We start from the raw sequence: 19,738 nt of genomic DNA on the forward strand, positions 1-19,738 counted from the left end.
CAGTGCCATATGGATTACTTGGTGCCAGATTGCAGGAGTGCTCTGCGATAAGGAAATCCTATTGAATCTAAAATCGAATCAGGCCGGGAGGTTTCCACAAACCAAATGCTAGCCTACAACAAAAATGAATACGTGCTTCATACATCATCACCATCATCATCATCATCTCCCCTTGTTCAGCTCCTGCCAGGTCAGGGTGTTGATGGCACTTCCCCACCGTTCCCTCTACTTCCACCACTCCTCTTCAGCAATTGTATTTCAGTCCAGTCTTCATATTTTCTTATACTGTTCTTGACAGAGTCCATCCATCTTGCTCGGGGCCTCTCTCTTACCCTCTTTCCTTCGATCTTAGCCTCCAACACTTGTTTTGGTATCCTTCCCACCTCCATCCTTATAACATGTCCAAACCATCTTAATTTATTCTTCTCCATCCTATCACTTAGTTCTTCTGTCCGGCTCCACTGCTAAATGGTAAGCGTGCTGGCCACTGGTCACAGGGGTCCCGAGTTCGATTCCCGGCAGTGTCGGGGATTTTAACCTTAATTGGTTAATTCCAACGGCATGGCGGCTGGGTGCATATGTAGTCTTCATCAACATTTCATCCTCATCACGACGTGCAGGTCGCCTACGGGCGTGAAATATAAAGACCTGCACCTGGCGAGCTGAACCCGTCCTCGGATATCCCAGCACTAAAAGCCATACGACATTTCATTTTCCATTAAATGTATTCTTATCCCTTTCCCAATTTCCTGTCGCAGATGTCAGTTTTTTGATACACGAAAACCAAGAAGAGCAAATAGCATGCAATGAGAAATTTATTCTCAGTTGGGAGACAGAACCCTATAACCTTGCATTATATGCAATGATGAAATAATACAGAATGAATACATTTTTAACACAACCCAGGCCAAAAATCCATAAATTAAATGTTCTGTGCACGTGATAATACCGTATTTCACGGCATAATCGTCGCCACCGCGTAATCGTCGCATCCTTTATTTTCAATACAAAAATCGGACTTTAAACCTTTAATTACATAATCGTCACACGTCCAAATTTTGTTCACTAATCTGGTTAAAAGGTAAATGGAACTGCAACGTAAGTTGCACATGAGTGCGCAATTTAAATACGTGTATGGTTTATGGGCAATTTGGCAACACAGTCACGTTTGCGACATGTTGCACAACGTATAAATAAATAATACCGGTATATGTACGACGCATGGCTTACCGGTAGACTATCGGCAGTTTGACAACGTGGTCGCGAGACAGTGTACTATTTATTCACCACCTACATATTATGCTTACCGGTAGGCTATCGGCAGTTTGACAACGTGGTCGCGAGACAGTGTACTATTTATTCACCACCTACATATTATGAGTTCCCATTTGAAATACGTAAGGCTGTAAGTTATCGCTTATCGGCAACGTCGCCAGGAAATACCGGCTAGGTAGGTTGAATGGACCTCGAACCAGCCCTCAGATACAGGTAAAATTCCCTGACCCGGCCGTGAATTGAACCCGAGGCCTCCGTGTAAGAGGCAAGCACGCTACCCCTACACCATGGGGCCGGCTCCTGTGTTATTGCGCACGAAGTGAAATCCAAGACGATAACGCAGATTTCCACGGAATTATTCAGCCGAATTATTTACGATGTCTCGGTTGTCATCGCTAGACTCTTATCTTACTACTACGTCATAAGTGTCCGGGCATGGGATGAAAACTTTTATCCAAGCAGTCAAGATAATTATTATCCAATGCTATTAAAGTTTTATTTTATAAACTCGTCAGTAATGTAATGTAAAATCATCAATAATTGGGAAGAAATATTAACCTAATTACCGTATGTTTAAAAGAAATTGAAAAAAAATGAATGTTTGTTACTGACGTCTCGGAATACAGTCAACTATACAGTAGATCTACACCGCGCTAGCTAGAGCTCCGGTTTGTGAGCTTTGCGCAAGCGCAGTAGTGTGTCGCAACCAACAAGCTAAACTGATAAATTGTTGCATGCTTCCTTGCTGCCTAACAGTATTGGCTGCTCTGGAATGGACAGATCACAGATGCATTTATTTGTTTCAGATTTACGTGATTACTGTAGACATGTGTGCGTGAGAATTTGTTTTTAATTTGTGTTTTGGGTGTTTGCAGAAATAATTTGTTTTAATAGTGAACAATTACGGAAAGTCATTTATATCGCAAAACATTAACGTGTGAAGCATTTATAAGCGATTATGGGTAAATATAGAAACTATTCTGCGGGCTTCAAGCTAAGCGTAATTGCCTTTGCTGAACAGCACGGGAACAGAGCTGCAGAAAGAAAATTTTCTGTGAGTGAAAAGTTGGTGTGTGACTGGCGGAAAGTAAAAAACAAGCTAAAAAGCACAAACCCTTCTAGACGCGCGTTTAGAGGTCCTAAAACAGGGAAGTTTCCTATAATTGACGAAGAAGTGTTTAGGTACGTCAGTGAAATACGTAACAATGGCTGCAGTGTATCATATGAAATGTTACAAATTAAGGGACAGGAGGTAGCGCGCAAACACAACATACCGGTAACTCAGTTTAAGGCGACTCGTGAGTGAATTAAGGGGTTCATGCGACGACACAATCTGTCAGTGCGAAGGAGAACAACACTAAGCCAAAAGTTGCCTGCTGATTACACAGACAAGATTGTAAATTTTCACCGATTTGTCATACGTTTGCGCAAGGAAACTTCGTACTTGCTTTCTCAAATCAGTAATGCCGATCAGACTCCAATCTTTTTTGATATGCCTCGCAACAGCACTATTGCGCTAAAAGGATCACGGAGTGTATTAATGAAAACCAGCGGTAGTGAGAAGTTGCGATGCACGGCAATGCTAGCCATTACAGCTGACGGGAGAAAGTTGCCGCCTTACATCATTTTCAAGAGGAAAACGATGCCTAAGAATATACAGTTTCCCCGTGGAATTCATGTACGAGTGCAACCAAAGGGTTGGATGGATGTAGAACTCATGCTGGACTGGGTTAAAACTGTGTGGAATAGAAGACCTGGTGCACTACTAAAACAACCAGCTCTGCTTGTTTTAGATAGTTTCTGAGGTCACCTCGTGAACGAAGTGAAGCAAATTCTCACTACAAATAAGACACGACAGATAGTCATTCCTGGTGGCCTAACATCTGCTTTGCAGCCACTAGACGTATGTGTTAATAAACCCTTTAAAGACCACTTACGTCGATTTTACGAGTGGATGATGAGCGGCGATCAGCAATTGACGCCCGCCGGAAATATCAGGCGTCCACCCTTGGACTTGTTATGCTCGTGGGTGAAGAAGAGTTGGGATCTTATACCACCTGAACTAGTCTCCAAGAGCTTCAAAAGGACTGGGATTTCGAATGCACTAGACGGTTCCGAAGATGACGCAGTGTGGCAGGGAGACGAATCTGATACTGGTATTAACAGAGGCGAGGACGGCGCATCAGATAGCGAAACCTGCGATAGCGACACCGAAGATTTGGAATAAATTGCGTACCGGTAAGTCCGCATTTCACAACAAAGCGATAATTTTTTGCAAGTGTAATATTTTAACTTTAATACTCAAATTAATGACAAATTAACTTAATACGTTCATTTTTATTTTCAGGTTGGAAAAACGTTCGCCGAATTGTTGCGAAAAATTATGAATTTTGTTTTAGACTATTTTAATTATTTTGATGTATAAACGCGAGTATTACGTGCATCTTAAATTTGTATCAAATACAATTTAGTTATAAATACATTTTTTGAGTAATACAAATACTGGTATTAAATATTCATCGTATAATGGTCGCACCCTACAATTTTTTTCGAAAATTTTGGTATAAAAAGTGCGACGATTATGCCGTGAAATACGGTAAATGCTCAAAATTCCAATTCACATATGTAAATAATGAAATTTTCAAGCATCATAAATGGGACAGATTTAGTGTAAATGCCTACCTTGTGAGCATGACTGGATCCATGAGCAACAGATGGTTTGCACACTGGAACACAAGAGAACCTTCAATTAACACAATCTATTGTCAACATAAAGCTAGTAAGGAAGGAACAAAAAAAATTATAAGGAAAATTTTCTAATCTTTCTTTCTCCTACATGGATAACAGATCAAGTAAACACCTTGAACTGTACAATGTCTCTTTCAGAGTGCATTCTAAAACATGTAGTTGTCATATCTAATAGCAGGATGTATTTCATTTACGTTCTAGTATCCTGTTACAATTTGCTAGCTGGAAGGTGAGAAAAGTTCTTCTTCAGAACATAATTCTGAAGTAAACATTTCAGAAGGTGAATTCAAACTCTGTCATTAAATAAACAGACTACTGGTACTATTAATTTTTGTTTTAAAATCCGTAGCACTAGTTCGTTAAGGCCCTCGGCCTGCCACGACGATGACTTACCCCCCCCCTTTTTTTTTTTTTGCTAGTTGCTTTATGTCGCACCGACACAGATAGGTCTTATGGCGATGATAGGACAGGGAAGGGCTAGGAGTGGGAAGGAAGCGGCCATAGCCTTAAGGTACAGCCCCAGCATTTGCCTGGTGTGAAAATGGGAAACCACGGAAAACCATTTTCAGGGCTGCTGACAGTGGGATACTGGATACTGGCCGCACTTAAGCGACTGCACAAATCAGAAAATAAGAGGTACAACATGTATATGTGGTGTAGTGAAACCATAGAGTTCTAATATACTTGACTAACAGAGTTCATTGAATCCAAAATATGGAAGGAAGCTTGGCTTAAAGTAACACTTAAAATCGAAGTACACTGAGCTCTATAGCTGCAGTCGTTTAAAGTGCAGTCAGTATCCAGTATTCGGGAGATAGTAGGTTCGAACCCCACTGTCGGCAGCCCTGAAAATGGTTTTCCGTGGTTTCCCATTTTCACACCAGGCAAATGCTGGGGCTGTACCTTAATTAAGGCCACGGCCGCTTCCTTCACCACTCCTAGCCCTCTCCTGTCCCATCGTCGCCGTAAGACCTATCTGTGTCGGTGCGACGTAAAACAACTAGCAAAAAAAAAAAAAAAAATCAAAGTACGACGCATTAAAAGCAACAAAAGTTTTTGTTGTAAATAAGTGATGTAAAGTTTGGAGTGATATTTATCAAATTGAAAAGAATTAAACATAAGTAGCACACAATGAGATTAAAATCAAATGGAAGCAAGATACTGCTGAGAATTGCAGAAAAACTGTACTGGAAACTTCCTTGAACTGTAACATCCTTAATATAACAGAACATACAACACAGAGCTGTGTTGAGTGGAAACATCGTGCAACATCGTACTGTACTGATGAGTGCCAGCCACAGAAATCCTTATTAAAGGGATGAGGAAATTAACATATAGACAATTGAATGTGCTAAAAATGAAGGATAAGGGAAGTTAATAAGTATTAAGAACATTCTTACTTCCTCTCGTTTGTTTGCTGCATCTAAAGGTGTTCTTAGCTGTGTTCTGCCTGATTGCCACAGAGGGTTCACAGAAATGAAAATCATTATGATTCTGAATGGACTGCGAAATGTCCGACTCATTGGCTGAACGGTCAGTGTTGAACCCTTCAGTTCAGAGGGTCCTGCATTCGATTTCCGGCCGGATCGGGGATTTTAATCGCGCCTGATTAATTCTTCTGACCCGGGGACTGGGTATTAGTGTTTGTCCCAACACTTTCCTCTTCATATTCAGACAACACACTACATTACCAACCACTACAGATACACGCAACAGTGATAAATCCGTCCATACAGAGAGGGAAACTGCCATAAAACAGGGTCAAATCCACATGTGCGCCACACGGATGCACCCGCAACCCCACAGATGTGGAAAGAACGGTAGAAAAATAAGAATGGAATGATAAATAATAATAATAATAATAATAATAATAATAATAATAATAATGTTATTTGTTTTATGTCCCACTAACTACTTTTACGGTCTTTGGAGACGCCGAGGTGCCGGAATTTAGTCCCGCAGGAGTTCTTTTACGTGCCAGTAAATCTACCAACACGAGGCTGTCGTATTTGAGCATCTTCAAATACCACCTGACTGAGCCAGGATCGAACCTGCCAAGTTGGGGTTAGAAGGCCAGCGCCTTAACCGTCTGAGCCACTCAGCCCAGCAGGATTGAGAAATATAAGTACATACAGGCTCATTGGGCTATTCAGTAATCTCACTACTAACCAGCAAGCAAAACTGAACATTCCTGAGGCCAACTGCTTGCCCCTCGCAGGTGAAAATTACCCTGTGAAGTTGAGGAATTTAAGGTCTTTTCCCTTTATCGTGCAACTTTTCCCAACCTTCTTCCTGTGGTGGGGGCTCTTATCTGTGTTGGAAATCATGTTCCTTTCACAAGGAATGACAAATAACATTTTTAGGGCTAGGGAAAATGTGATCATACTAACCAGTAAAAGCAAAAATTCATGATGCGATAAGCAAAGGATTTTTATATAGATTTAATATGATGGATATCTGGTCTGCAAATGTATAAGGTGCTCATATATGGTAAAAAGTGATGATTTCATGAGAAATGTATTTCAGCACAGTACAATGTTCTATGCTGAGATGGTCGTAAAAATTGCATCACGTGCTAGTGTGGTTTGGAGGAAAAGAAGAAAACCTCTAGATATGGCTTCAGGTAACGAAAACACAATGAATGTATTTGTATCAACCTGGAAGTCAATTATCAATAAAAATTAAGTGCAGACATGCGTGGAGTGTGCGTTAGTTTGAAATACAAATAAATGGCCTGTTTTACATTATTTTTCTATTCCTGAAAGTAAAAATAGAGATATACTAACCAAATGGAAAACTAACACCTGCCAATTTTAATCTTGTAAGATTCTCATTGTAATCATCAGATACCAGCTCCACGAACGCAGGAGTGAACACATCTGAAACGACAGAAGAAAAACAGTGAAATTAAATTCCTAGAATTCCTTTCATTTCACTCTGAAGAAACAAAGCAAAAGGCTTCACAAATAAGATTTTTCAGGCAGTCTGTCATTTCACATGGCATAAACCCAAAGAGCAAACATTACATTTTGATTCTATCTTTCCTCTGGCTGTCCTGTTTTCTCCTCATTCCCTATTTCCCACACACGTCTGATTAAGTTTGGGAGTAAAAATTAAATCATAGGGAACTGATAAAAAGAACTAATACTAGTACAGATGAGAAAATACTTCATCTATGACTATGCAGCTATTATCCATGTCCTTTCTAGTGTTTGTTACTTTGTATCTTCATGCAAAATACCATGATGTGCCGTCTCTTAGGCAGAGAGTTACAAGCTTTTTTAATGCAGCACTTACGTCACCCCATCAGGTGCTGAAAACTTTTCCGCCAGACTTACTTGCATTATTTGCACACCTTTTCTGAAAGCCTGATATCAAAATATCACATGCAAATGATGAGGAATATTGAAGTTCAGGCTGAAATGATTGTGCTGTGAACTTTCATTACAGTTCAAGGTGACAGACATAACCACAAATTAAAGGGGAACTTATTTCCAAAGGCAACAGTAATTTCATGTTTTTACTGGTTCTGGACTACAGGAAACACTCAAATCAAATTTCAGGGCAAACTTCAACAGTCAATTGGCTTTATGTCCCACTAACTACATTTACAGTTTAGAGAGAATGGAGAGTGCTCGACTGAATGCTGAAGTTAGTAAAAGGATTCGAGCTGGAAGCTGTTTCTATCATAGTGTAAGAAACAAAGATGTGCCAATGGAAGCAAAGGAAACTATGTACAAGATGTATTACGTACCCATAACAATTTACGGAGCAGAAACTTGGACAATGACAAAGAAGGATGAGAGTCGAATACAGGCAGCCGAAATGAAGTTCTTGAGGAGTATGATACAGAAGAGTGGAAGAGACAAAATAAGGAATGAAAAAATCCGGGAAGAAACTGGAGCGGTAAAAATAGAATAGAGAAGAGCTGATTAAGATGGTTTGGGCATATAAAGCGAATGAGTGATGAAAGAATGAAAAAAAAGGTGATGGAAATGCAAATGCAAGGAAGGAGAGGCTGCAGATGACCACGATTGAGATGGAAGGACAATCCAACGCAGTATTAGAGAAAGAAACTTGGACTGGGGCACAGTGTTGGAGGAGGAGTGGTGGAAAGACCGAAGAAAGTGGAGAGGAACCACATTTACCCCTACCCGACTACAGCTGGATAATGGGAAATGATGATGGTGATGATGAGAGAAGCTGAGGCATTGAAAATGTTTTGCAGGTGATTTTTTTATGTGCTGATAAATCGACTGACGTGAGGCTGGCAAACTTGAGCACCATAGAGCTAGGATCAAATGGGTCACCTTGTGCTCAGAAAGTCAGCCCTCCACAAATTTTGAGTAGCTCAGTTCAGCTTTGCTGGATGGACTCATAACGTGTGTATCGGGATTCCTTAGAACATTCACTATATTCCAGCTACAGACTGTGTTGTTCAAGATACTGGATCCAGAGACATACTCCAGCACTGATCCATGAAGGGAACTAGATCGCACGAAGTTAGTTTGCTTACCATTTTGGCATTAGAGCAGCACCTTCAAAGATAAAAGAAGCCTACCAATTTCCATCTTCAGATGTTGCACTCAACCCAACAGTTAGGCTGAAAATGAGTATAACTAGGATCAGCAATCAACTAACGTAGTTTTTCAATTTTTTTCTTTTTTACTATCTGCTTTACATCACACCGACACAGAGAGGCGACGATGGGATAGAAAAGGACCAGGAGAGGGAAGGAAGTGACTGTGGCCTTAAGGTACAGCTCAATCATTTGCCTGTTGTGGAAATGGGAAACCATAGAAAACCATCTTCTGGGCTGCCAACAGTGGGGTTCGAACCCACTGACTCCAGAACACAAGTTGATAGCTACGTGATCCAAATCGCACAGCCACTTCCTTGCTACTACAAAGTCAAATGTCCAGAAATATTACAAGATAACAAAGGAAAATATTCTTTCACTCAATATACTGGCACTCACAAACCTATTTCTTCCAGTCCGCTGTGGTGGATAACGCTATAGGAAAGGTAACGGTCCAGGAGCTTCCGTACATTGTCCAACGGGTCGAGGACAGCCACTTCAGGATGTGAACGAAAGTAATCTTCCACTCGATCTATCATTTCCTGCGCCTAAAATAACACAAATACAAAATTTAAACAGTACAAATTTTACTAAAACACATTCGTTGACAAAAAAAAAAAAAAACAATGCAGCCTGAACGAATAGTCCAAGAAAGATAAAAGCAGTATATATTCTTTTGCTAGTGGTTTAAAGTCTCACTAACTAATTGAAAGATTTCTGCAAAGCAAGGATGGGAAGGAAGAGGCTGTGGCCTTAATTAAGGTACAGCCCCAGTATTTGCCTGGAATGAAATTGAGGAAACCATGGAAAACCATCTTCAGGGCTGCCAATAATGGGATTCAAACCCACCATTTCCTGAACACACGCTCACAGCTACGCGACCAACTCACTCGGTAGAAAATTCAAAAGTTAAGTTACTGTGAACATATAGGCACATCCCTATTAATCCACTATTTTTTATTTTTTTTAATTTTTATTTATTTTACGCCCATATTGGAGCACTGAAATCAATCTATATACAGTCAAGTCTCATGAATACTGGTTACAAATTTGGTTGATGTTTCATTCTCTCTGACCTGGCTGCCCGTTCTTCGTCAGTTATGTTGTACTGTTTGCATGTATAGGTCTTCAGTTTAAGTCTCACGTCGTTATTTCTCAGGATCCTCTTCTCTTCTCTGTTTTCAATTCGTTGAATTGTCAAGCCTAATTTATTTAAATCTTCTTGGACTTCTTTGAACCAGTGATTTTTAGTTTTACTACTCCAAAAGTAGTTGAATAAATGTTTAAGTATCCTAGTCTCTGGAAGTCGTTATATGTGACAGAAAAAAGCAACTCTTCTTTTCCGCATAGTATCTATTATAGATTCAGTCTCCTGGTATACAACTTCATTAGGTAGTAATCGCCATTGTCCATCTACTTGGTGTTTTTTTTTGTTTAGAATTGTTCTAATGATTCGTCTATCTATTTTCTGTAATTTATCTGTAGATTTCGTGTTCAAATTTAATAAGGTTTCATTCTCATAGGTTGCTTCAGGCTTAAAAACGGAGTTGTAGTGTCTAAATTTTACATTTATCGAGAGAGATTTCTTCTTGTAGGTTGGCCAAGTAATGTGTTGTACCTGTTGTAATATGGTAATTCTATTTTCAACTGATATTTTCTCTTTTAAGTTCCAAGTTATAATCTCTCCAAGATATTTAAATTTATTAACAATCTTAATTTGTTTGTTATTAGTCAGTGTGATAGGTGATGTTTCCACTTTGAAGGAAGGCATCATTTCCATCTTTTCAAAGGAGTTTTTTAATCCAATTTTTGCTGCTATTCATTCTAATTCCTCAATCTGGAGTTTAGACTCTTCCACACTACTTGCAAGTATCGCAAGGTCATCTGCAAATGCTAGACAATTGAGTGTGATATTTTTGCCAATCTTGATGTTTGGCTGACATTTCTTAAACCATTCTCGCACGACTTTCTCCCATGGACAGTTAAATAGTATTGGTGAGAGACCATCCCCCTGTCGAAGTCCAGTCCGGATTTCAAATGATTCAGACAACTCTCCTCGGAATTTAACTTCTGCTTTAGTGTTCTTGAGGATAACATCAACGAGATTAATGAGTTTCTGGTGTAACTCAAATTCTTTAAGGATTTTAAGTAATCACTCACTATATTAATATATTTAAATTCAGAAATTGGATAGTGCCCTCAGAATTAACATTACCCCCATCATGTAACGTCTCCAATGCCACAATAATTTTATGATAAACAAGTATCCACATAAAAGGTATTCAACCCCTTTTTCACCTTTTTTCACCCCCATTAACAGGATTTTCCAAAAAGAAAAAAGAAATGTGTATTTTCAAAGAAGATTTCGAATCCCAATTTTCATGTCTTTAAACTGTTCAGTTTTCGAGATGTAGATACAGTCATTTTAAAAAATTTACCCCCCTTTTCACCCCCTTAGCGAAGGAATATCCAAAAATCCTCCCTCAGTGAGCACCTAAATTGGAATATGAATGTATCCATAAAATTTCATTTCTTTATGTCCAGTAGTTTTGGCTCGGCGATGATGAATCAGTCAGTCGGTCGGACAGGACAAGTTATTTTATATATGTAGATGATCATACCTAAAGCAATTTGCTGTCTCTCGACTGTTTCAGGCAGAAAATAAGCACAGGCGATAAAAGATTAGGAACACAGGACAAACACGAAAGGAGAAAAGGATCTGAGACCAAGAGAACTACGATAGATACGTTGCCAGCAGGAGGTGAAAAAGGACCTAGGAGAAATAGCAATACAAGTAATAGAAATCAGCAATAGGAAAGCCTACAAGTCTGGAATCATAAACCAAGAGTTTCCAAGGAAAGATTAGAGCCCAGAATCAAACCACCATGGACAGAAAAAAGGAGAAGAATAAAGAGGGAAAGAATGAGGAAATCCTGAAAGCGGATCAAAACCCAGAGGAAGGTTACACTGAAACATGGTCCACAGTCACCTTAAACTAAAAGCAAGACTGAAAATAACTGCACGTAATTGAAAGTTATAAACCCCCTTTTTTTTTTTGCATGGTCTTTAGTTTAGAAGATTTAAGTATTATGAGGTAAAAGGGAAAGGCAAGAATAACGCACCCTGGCATCTCCTTGACCAGCAAGAGCTATGATGTCCGTCAGCTTATGCAGAATGAGGCAGAAAGGGCCCTGGTCTTCCAGCGGTCGTGCCAAGTCCAGCTGTAACCATCACCAGTACACAGTCAAAACGTTAATCTCAGAACAACTTCATATTCTTACAACAAATGTCATGATGCATCAGTCAGCATGAATAACTCCATTAAACGCTATCTAAACATAGATCTTTCTGTGACCAGTTTTGCAGAGCTGCTTAATCACAGCAAATAAGAATTCCACATGGTAATGTCTTAACAATCATGGCTCCACATTTCCCACTCTCTTTGTTAGTATAATAAGATTAGACTGCACATAAATTACACATTGTAAAATGCGACTAAGTGATTTGTAGATTTTGTAGCCGAGTAGATACTATGATAAAAATAACCAAAATATTTTAGAGAGAGAAGGATTTACTGAAATCATCTGTTCTTCACCGAGGGTGACCATAAGGCTCCAGAATACTGTACTGTAATAGCAGGAATTAGTTAAAAGAATACCTTGCAAAAAGAGCCTTTGAAACTATGCCTTTAAATGAGTAAGGAATGCTAAGAGTTATCACCAGTATTGACTGAAACATCAAGAAGCAAAAAAATAAATTTGAAATAATGGCGGGGGGGGGGGGGGGGAAGACATCTGAGATACTAAGAGCCAAATAGACTTAAGCGCCTAATAAAAAACTGAGGGTTTTTTTCATTCATCAAAGGTAAGGAGCAGGCAGGTATAATTGTGGCAGGCTATTTTCTACATTCCTTTTAGTAACCTAATGAAAAAAACTGTCACAACACAATTGTTACACTAAAGCTGAAAATTTAAATGGTTAGACAACAAACAAAAGAAATTTGATAAAATTGTACAAGGCATAAAATATTCTACAACATTTATTGTGTATGGATTATAGATAGAGCTAATACTTCCAGAGATATTTGCCAAGTTTGTGAAAAACAGAACAGTCATAGATCTCCCCATTATTATTCATCTTAGGGTAAAATAAAATATAAACATTGCATAAAACAAAAGATCAGAAATTATAGTTGACACAGCTTTTGCTATGTGCACTTTTAATATTACAACAAATATTCAGAGAGATATTTGATAATCTCTCTTTTTAACCCTTCCATTGTCTACAAATCAAATAATGTAAAGTCTAGTGCACAATTCCCCAACTTAGATACCGAATTTTGAGAAATTCTATTAAATCGTTTTCCTGTGATGTTTTAACAAAGAGAAACAACCAGGCAGAAAAAAAATCTGTTTGAACCTATTTTCAACACTTTTATACTTAATCCAAGATTAAACAAAGGTTTTTAATTACTTTTTTATATTCCAATGGCAGGTACACTGATAAATACATAATTGACTCGTACATCTCCTTTGCTTCCCAGTAGCAGCAGTCATTCTTGGCTGTAAGAACAGTACAGATTTTCCGATGACCTGTGTCAAGTGCCTCCTGATCCGCATCCACCAGCACTATTAGCTGCCATACTTGATGGTCCAGGTTTGATTCCTGGTACTACCAGAAATTTAAGAATGGCGGTAGGGATGGTATGTGGTTGAAATGGTATATGCACCTCACCTCCATTGGGGGTATGCCTAAAAAGAGCTGCACCACCTCGGGATGGGGACAAGAGTTTAGTTTACTTTATTGTCTCCCGTTTGTTGCAAAGCTTGCAGTACAGCTCAGGAAGAAAGCTGAAGCAATGAAGATGTTTCCCTAAGCAGTCATGTCCGACACTCAGAGGAAACTCAGCAACTGCCTCGTTTCATGTTAAAAATAAAACTGTACTGAATCGATTATCTATTGTAGGTCTTTAATTTCACTTAAAAGACAAGGCTTTATCACGACATGTCACAAAAATCCCAGTGGGACAGTCCACTGCCTATCCCCACTTGTATGTTTTTAAACTTTCGTTAGGGAACAATACGACTTCTAAACAAACACACAGCTTGAGGAAATTGATTTCAGATTGCAAGGCAGCATCAATCATGGACTGCAGAACAATGAGAGTCTGAAAGACAGTGTAACATGTTTCATGTACTCTAAATTAAGTTTTAGAGGAATTCTTGAAGGTCCACTGCCATGCTACTTAAGCTATGCTGGCTCTCAGCACCTCAACTACAACAATTTCATCTAGATTCATTTTGAAAAATGCTATTCTAAAAAACTAGTTTTTCATACCTTTTATAAGCTTGTACAGTAACAGTACAGATCTCTGTGAAGCACACTGTGATAGTGGATAGTTATGATTATGATTTTTTGGTAAGTATGCCTATAGTACAGTATGAAAAAGAAGTGTATAATAATGGTGCAACTTACCTTCACTAAATCATATCCATTTTTCCTGAAAGAAATAAATGAACACTGTACTAACAGTCATGCACACTGAAAAGAAAACAATGTCAAACATGTACAAAATAATATTAAAAAATAAAGCTCTAAAGGAATATATTTCATCTTTTCACAGCCACAGTTACTCATACAGAACAAAAAAATCAGCTTTTTCACTACTGGGCATATTAGAACCTGCTGTTTAAGCAAAACATTGTGTTTGAAAATGAAAATTTCCCAATCTCTTCATGTTTCTATGGGTCACTGGAGCATCCTAGCTCAACTTTAGTTTTGGACGGGGGTTTAAAGTTGGATGCCCTTCTTCCCACGACAGGCCTACTGCAGTCACAGAGATTTGAAAGTGGAACACTCATGATGGAAGTCAGCAGTTACTGGCCGCCTAGAGCTGGCCATTTTTTTCCGTACTTAACATCTCTTCTAAACGTACGAAATGTACGTAACACGATCTAATAGGTTGAAAGTCGGTTTTGATTACAATGTGGTCGTGAAAATTCAATATTCATTGACTTGGGCACGACAGGCGACTTAAACGCAATCTACTGTGTGATGGCAGTATTACCAGACCTGTAGCTTAGATCCTTTCCAACAGAACAAGGATAATCTAGGCCACCATAGCTCTATTGGTAGAGCAACAGACGCGAAATCTGGAGGTTGTGGGTTCGGATACCACTGGTGTCTGGTTGGCCATTTTTGTTCTGTACTTAATATCTCTTCTACACGTAGTAAATGTAAATGTACGTAACAAGATCTAATAGGTTGAAAGTCGGTTTTGATTCTCCCGTAGTGCATTGGCACTGCTGGTGGCTCTAAGTAGCCTACACAATGGCCTTCATGGTAAGCACTAGCCATGCATCTTGGTAGGTATGCTAGTTACCAACTGATGAGCCCAAATTGGCATACAGGGGTGAAACGCTGGCAACAGGAAGGAGTTAGCGGAAAATTTATAATGTCTAATAACAGACCAATTTGATTGGTATAAAGCTCCATATTCGGGAGACGTGTGGGTTCAAACCCTACAGTCGGCTGTCCTGAGAATAGATTTCTGCAGCTTCCCATGTTCTCTTCCAGGCTAAAGCTGGAACAGTTCCTGTTCATAGGTCACAGCCGATTCCTTCCACCTCTTTACCCAATTCTCATTCATCATCATTAATTTAATCTTCATTAGCTCCTCAATCGAGGCTGGCATCAGGAAGGGCACCCAGCCGTACAAACATGTCAAATTCGTCTCACCTCATTTCCAACCCCATATCAAGAAACGGGACTAAAGGTTAGACATACATACATATAAAATAAATTGTCCATTATGTTGCTTCTGACATTCCAGGATTGGCCTGATGCAGGGCTTCGTCCTTGACTATGTGTTCCTATTTGAAAGAAGGATTATTCCGACCCTTTTATAGGTTATTTCCGTTTCTACATCTTTTGAATCACTCGCTGTATATATTTATACAAGACAGAGGAAACAAGCAAGTAAGAATATGGCCTTCATTAGATAGGCAGCTAGTATGGAGAGTACGAAAATACACAAAAAAAAACAGTGTATGAAAAAAATAAGTTTGCCCTTCCATGGTTTATGTTTGTTCTAGTCCCACATCATTGATGTTCCCTTTAACTAAACTGATTTTGCAATCGTGCACATCCTTTTAATGTGAAAATAATACCGAAATGTTGACTGAAAGGAAAATGAGGGGGATAATTAGGAAGCCATAAGACAAGAAAATTAGAAAAATCTATGCATTTTATGCAATAAAGATACAAATGTGGGACTGCATATAAAGAAGAAAAATCAGAGAAAAGTATACAATTGTGAAAGGGATAAGTTAAACAGAAAATTAACTTTTACATTTTTGTCAAGTTATTAACATAAGAAACCACAAAGAACTACATGAAAAGATCATCAGAGGAATGTGGGGAAAGGAAATTTAAGGAAGACAAAAACAGTTAAGATGCATTAAGCTAACATTCGAGATAGACATAACAAAGAAGTATCCTAGGCTCCACAACTTGGTTAAACGCTAAGAAATCTCAAAAGTCTGCTCGATTAATTATCTGATACGTCCAAAAAAGGGACCATCAGGTCCCAGATTGCCGGAGGTCTAAGACTAAATGACTACACAACCTATGAGGAGGTGCATGGTCTCTCCAATGATAGGAGCAACAGACAAATAGACATCACCGCTATCAAGCCCACACATCAGCACGCTACATAATCAACCCAACTATCCATCTGGTTCGAGACCAATGAAGACCAACCTGAAGAAGAAAAAAAAAAAAGAATCTATGAATCCACAGTACCTTATAAACAAAGACAAATACAAGCTCGAGTCTTTAAGCATCACTGGCCGCATGATTAGTGCTCAAGGGACCGTTCCCCAGCTAATCACTGACTTCTTAAAAACATTTTGACTAAATACTGTACCATTACGCTATCCATAAAGTGGAAATTTAATGAGATCGAAGGAAAATGCAAGTGCCGGCAGCGAAGTTAACCTAACGTCACTGAAATCCAGATTAACGCGATAGCAGAATGCACAGAATCGCAATGGCAGTGTAAATGACCACAAAATGGGATTTAGATTGTTGAGACAACAAAAGAAGAGAAAAAATTACTTCTTAATCGGCCATTACTAGAGACAGACATACTTAATCTGAGAGGATAAAATATTGCATTAAAACATCGGAACAGAAGAAGGAAATTTATCCAGAAGAAGATTAATAATTATCTTTCATCAAATTGTCAACAGACAACAGAAAATAAGTGGAGAAAATTTGAAATTCCATACAAATTTCTTCGCAAGGTCGGAAGAAAACCCGAGCGCTTTACGTACATTCAGTTAACCCACAGAGAGGAGAGAGATTCAAACTACGTATTAACATTCGTAATATCCAAGAAAACAAATTCAATCTTCACAAATCTCAATATATACACTACAGATACTTGGAGAAATAATTGCAATAAGGCTTAATGAACATCATCAATATGTATTGTCTGATACAAATTATATGTTATTATTTCATGAATGAGCTTGTCGCCATGGAATACTGCTAACAAGATGAGAGAATAAACTGCCCAAGATGACTTAATCCAGCCCAAGATGACATCCGCAGAATCAGCTGCCAACCACAAGGGTCGCATGGAGTAGCCGAGAAGAAACCATCCGAAAAGGCAAAGAAAACGAGACAAGTTTCTTGTTTTTCAAAATACTTTATAGATGATTTGGTAGAAAATAATTTAGTAGCTTACCTGCAAGTGAAATATAATCGATGTGATCTTCGAGATTAACTTATTTCATGTGGAAAGTTCTAACAAGTAACTTGTGTGCTAATCAGTTCATATTAGAATAGGAAGCGACCTAGATATAAATGAATCTTAGTCTTCCCACAGATTTTATGCCATATGAGAGTGTGATACGTATATAGATCCCTAGATCATTAGTAAGGTTAATATAGAGGTTATTTCAAGGAGTACTGGAGATGTTATACACTGTATCATTAAGCGTAGTTATGGAACATAGTAATGTCATTGCACAGGATGATAACTCTCAACATATGAAAGAAGAAAGAGATCCTATGTTGATTATGGATGAGAATTGAAACAATAAAACCGAGGGAAGTTAATTCTGCAAAGAGTTAAGGTATTAAGAAGATATGTGGTGTAGTACATGATTTATGAAGAGACAGTTGTATAAAGAATATAAGGAAATGTGAAATATGTGGAAGTATTTGTATATATCGTCGGTTATAAGAAGAAATGGAATATTTTAGATCTTAGCCGATACCAGATAGGATTACGCTTGTCAGACATGGCATAGTAATATTTTTGTCGTCGAGAAGATTTATACTGCTATGACTGCAGCATATTCAACCGTAAGTAGACCTATGATAATGAACTATAATCTGATAACCTCTTTAGTAGAAATAAATGTCATGATTCTGGATTATGAAAGGATTAATCAGCATACATAGAGCTATATTTTATTCGAGTCAGGATTGATGTTACATAATGATTCATTATTAGTGGCACACGAAGATATAATTAATTTCAGGTGATAGTGCATCATCATACATGGAAGTATGTTACTTATTGGCACATATCTGATTTTGTAGTTCCTAGTTAAACAAAATATAAGATATGTATGACATCTTCAACCTTATTTGTATGTTACATGAATTAGATATGCAAATGTTAGATAGAATATTATTTTGTAATGAACGACAGGTTAGTAACAGCGACTGTTGGCTGCATATACAAGAAATTTATTGAGTATTCCAAAACCTGAATAAATAACAGAAGTCATAAAAAAATTCCATTAAAATTCAAATAAAATCAAGCTAAAGTTCAGATAAAAATTCAGATGAATTCAAATAATTTCAGACTGATTAGTTTAAGAATGTAATAACTCAATTAGATGATAAACTTGTGATGTTGAACAACTTAATTCTTTGTAAGACATGATATACTAAACTTCAATCTTCAGTTAATGGTATTAACCAAGAGTACTGAAATAAACTTAGAATAATATATACTGTCAGGTGTAGATTGTAAGTCAAGAATTTTCATTCATAAGAGGGTGTAAAAAGAAAATCTAGCCCATTTCAATTAATGAGGAGGAGCAAGTGAACAGTAAAGCATGATCATACCACATGGGTATGTCAAATCAGCTGTTCAGCAGTAATCATGTTGGAACTCAAGTTGTAAATATTATTTTTCTCTTCCAATTCTTTTTATTCTCGCATTATGTTTAATAAATAATTATAAGTTAAGTGAATAATTTAATGTATTATTTATGAAATGATAGTAGAATAAGGAATGTTAGAAGTAAGATATTGCATTTTTGAGTTGGTGTATCATTGCCTTGAGGTGTCGGATGGAGACGTCCATCAGGAAGATCGAAATAGATAAATGCGGTAATCGGCGCATCGTACCTCTTTTGGATCCCACGTAAAACTAATCCAAATTCGAGACACCTGAGATGCTGGCTGGGAATCTTTTTACATCGACCAACCTGGACGTAGGAAGGGCGTAGTACCGACTTTCTCCACTCAATTATGACGGCCATATTGAGGGTGTCGATAGCAATCTTCAGAAACCACACCTATAGACCTTAACAAACACCTTGAAGCTACCCTGTTTTCATTTAACTTTCAAAGAAAAAAAAAAAAAGAAGAAAGAAACCTTTCATAAAATAATATCTAATGGCTATGGTACTCTTTGTCTCTATGGCAGCCTGCAAATGATGTACATTTTTTGTAACAATTTTGTAAGTTGGAATAGGTTTAGTATCTTGTATTACAAACAATTAACTGAAACTGTTGGTATATTCTATTTATTAATTCTAGGCTGCCAGGGAAAACAGGTATAAGACAGAAAATGTTCACAGACAAGTCCACGGTGTGAGTCCTGGAAGGGATTTCGATCTTGGTCTAAGCAGTATTAAGTCAGAATTGAACTATATGTACAATATTTTATTTGCTCCTTACAGCACAAGTACAGGCTACATGTTAATAACTATCTAGGGGAGAAGAGTACAAGTCATTTTCTGACACACTCTTTCCCTGGCAGCTTAGAATTATCTGTTGAATATGCTTCTGTGTATCCTCCTTAACAAGCTACGCTGTACTGATATA

At 38.1% G+C, this 19,738-nt stretch overlaps 1 protein-coding gene across 10 annotated transcripts in view; it reads right to left on the reverse strand.

The window, feature by feature from the left end:
• Positions 1-19,738, reverse strand: part of LOC136883474 (inositol-tetrakisphosphate 1-kinase) — a 77,916-nt gene that overhangs the window by 36,730 nt on the left and 21,448 nt on the right. For all 10 annotated transcript variants that reach the window (XM_067155797.2, XM_067155793.2, XM_067155800.2 and 7 more), the window contains exons 3-7: positions 14,078-14,102; positions 11,725-11,823; positions 9,006-9,150; positions 6,810-6,902; positions 3,958-4,001 (exon numbers count right to left, since the gene is read on the reverse strand). In XM_067155797.2, coding sequence (XP_067011898.1) covers positions 3,958-4,001; positions 6,810-6,902; positions 9,006-9,150; positions 11,725-11,823; positions 14,078-14,102 — 406 coding nt within the window. The remainder of the gene's footprint in view (positions 1-3,957; positions 4,002-6,809; positions 6,903-9,005; positions 9,151-11,724; positions 11,824-14,077; positions 14,103-19,738) is intronic.

The sequence above is a fragment of the Anabrus simplex genome, chromosome 11 (assembly GCF_040414725.1).
Source record: "Anabrus simplex isolate iqAnaSimp1 chromosome 11, ASM4041472v1, whole genome shotgun sequence".
Lineage (NCBI taxonomy): Eukaryota > Metazoa > Arthropoda > Insecta > Orthoptera > Tettigoniidae > Anabrus > Anabrus simplex.